At 54.5% G+C, this 1252-nt stretch overlaps 1 protein-coding gene across 1 annotated transcript in view; it reads right to left on the reverse strand.

Moving 5' to 3' along the window:
* Positions 1 to 894, reverse strand: part of LOC113980864 (vacuolar protein sorting-associated protein 52 homolog) — a gene marked incomplete at its 5' end in the record, with an annotated part of 5968 nt that extends 5074 nt beyond the window's left edge. Inside the window, one exon of the mRNA XM_027708083.1 lies at positions 694 to 894. Coding sequence (XP_027563884.1) covers positions 694 to 894 — 201 coding nt within the window. The remainder of the gene's footprint in view (positions 1 to 693) is intronic.
* Positions 895 to 1252: the final 358 nt, after the last annotated feature.

Consider the following 1252-nt stretch of genomic DNA (forward strand, 5'->3'; position numbering starts at 1 on the left):
GATCTGCAGGAATTTCAAGATGAATTCCTGGGAATTCTGCCCCCAAATTGAGGATGAATTCCCAGCATTCCAGGGCTCCCACTGCCCCCAATTCCACTCCTATGATCTGCAGGAATTTCAGGATGAATTCCCAACATTCCAGGGCTCCTCCTGCCCCCAATCTGCAGGAATTCCAGGATAAATTTCCAGGAATTCTTCCCCTAAATTGAGGATGAATTCCCGCCATTCCCAGGCTCCCCCCACCCCCAAATCTGGACTGAATTCCCAGCATTCCCAGACTCCTCCTGCCCCAAAATCCGGGCTGAATTCCCAACATTCCCGGGCTCCCACTGCTCCCATGATCTGCAGGAATTTCAGGATGAATTCCTGGGAATTCTGCCCCTAAATTGAGGATGAATTCCCGCCATTCCCAGGCTCCCCCCGCCCCCAAATCCAGGCTGAATTCCTGCCTCTCCCAGCATTCCCGGGCTGAATTCCCACCATTCCCAGGGCTCCCACTGCCCCCAATCCCAATTCCTGAAATTCCTGGGAATTCTGCCCCCAAATTAGGGATGAATTCCCGGCCTTCCCAAGCTCCCCCCACCCCAAAATCCGGGCCCAATTCCCACCACTCCTGCCATTCCCAGGCTGAATTCCTGCCATTCCCAGCATTCCCGGGCCGAATTCCCAGCATTCCCAACATTCCCAGCTCACGTAGTGTGGCCTGGTGTCCAGCACTCCCAGTTTTTGTGGATCTGTTCCCTGGATGCTCTGGATGTGCAGCTCCAGGATGTGCTCGAAGCGCGGCCACAGCAGGGCCAGCACCGACCCCCAGTACCTGGAAAATCCGGGATTTGGGAATCTTGGAGGCGTTTGGGAGGGATTTCCCAGGGATTTGAGGCGGCTGGGAGGGATTTGGGGGGATTTTGGAGGGATTTGGGGGATTTTGGGGATTTGGGATGGGGTTTGAGGGGGGTTTTAGGGATCTGGGATAGGTTTGGGAGGGATTTCTGAGGGATTTGAGGGGATTTTGGGGATCTGGGATGGGTTTGGGAGAGATTTTGGAGGGATTTGGGGGGTTTTTAAGGATCTGGGATGGGATTTGGGGGGATTTCCGAGGGATTTGGGGGTGTTTTTGGGGATCTGGGATGGGTTTAGGGGGGTTTTTAGGGATCTGGGATGGGTTTGGGGGGATTTTGGAGGGATTTGGGATGGGGTTTGAGGGATTTGGGAGGGATTTCTGAGGGATTTGGGATGGGGTTTGAGGGATTTC

The sequence above is a fragment of the Neopelma chrysocephalum genome, unplaced genomic scaffold (genome assembly GCF_003984885.1).
Source record: "Neopelma chrysocephalum unplaced genomic scaffold, ASM398488v2 Primary Assembly neopelma1_95451, whole genome shotgun sequence".
Classification (NCBI taxonomy): Eukaryota; Metazoa; Chordata; class Aves; order Passeriformes; family Pipridae; genus Neopelma; species Neopelma chrysocephalum.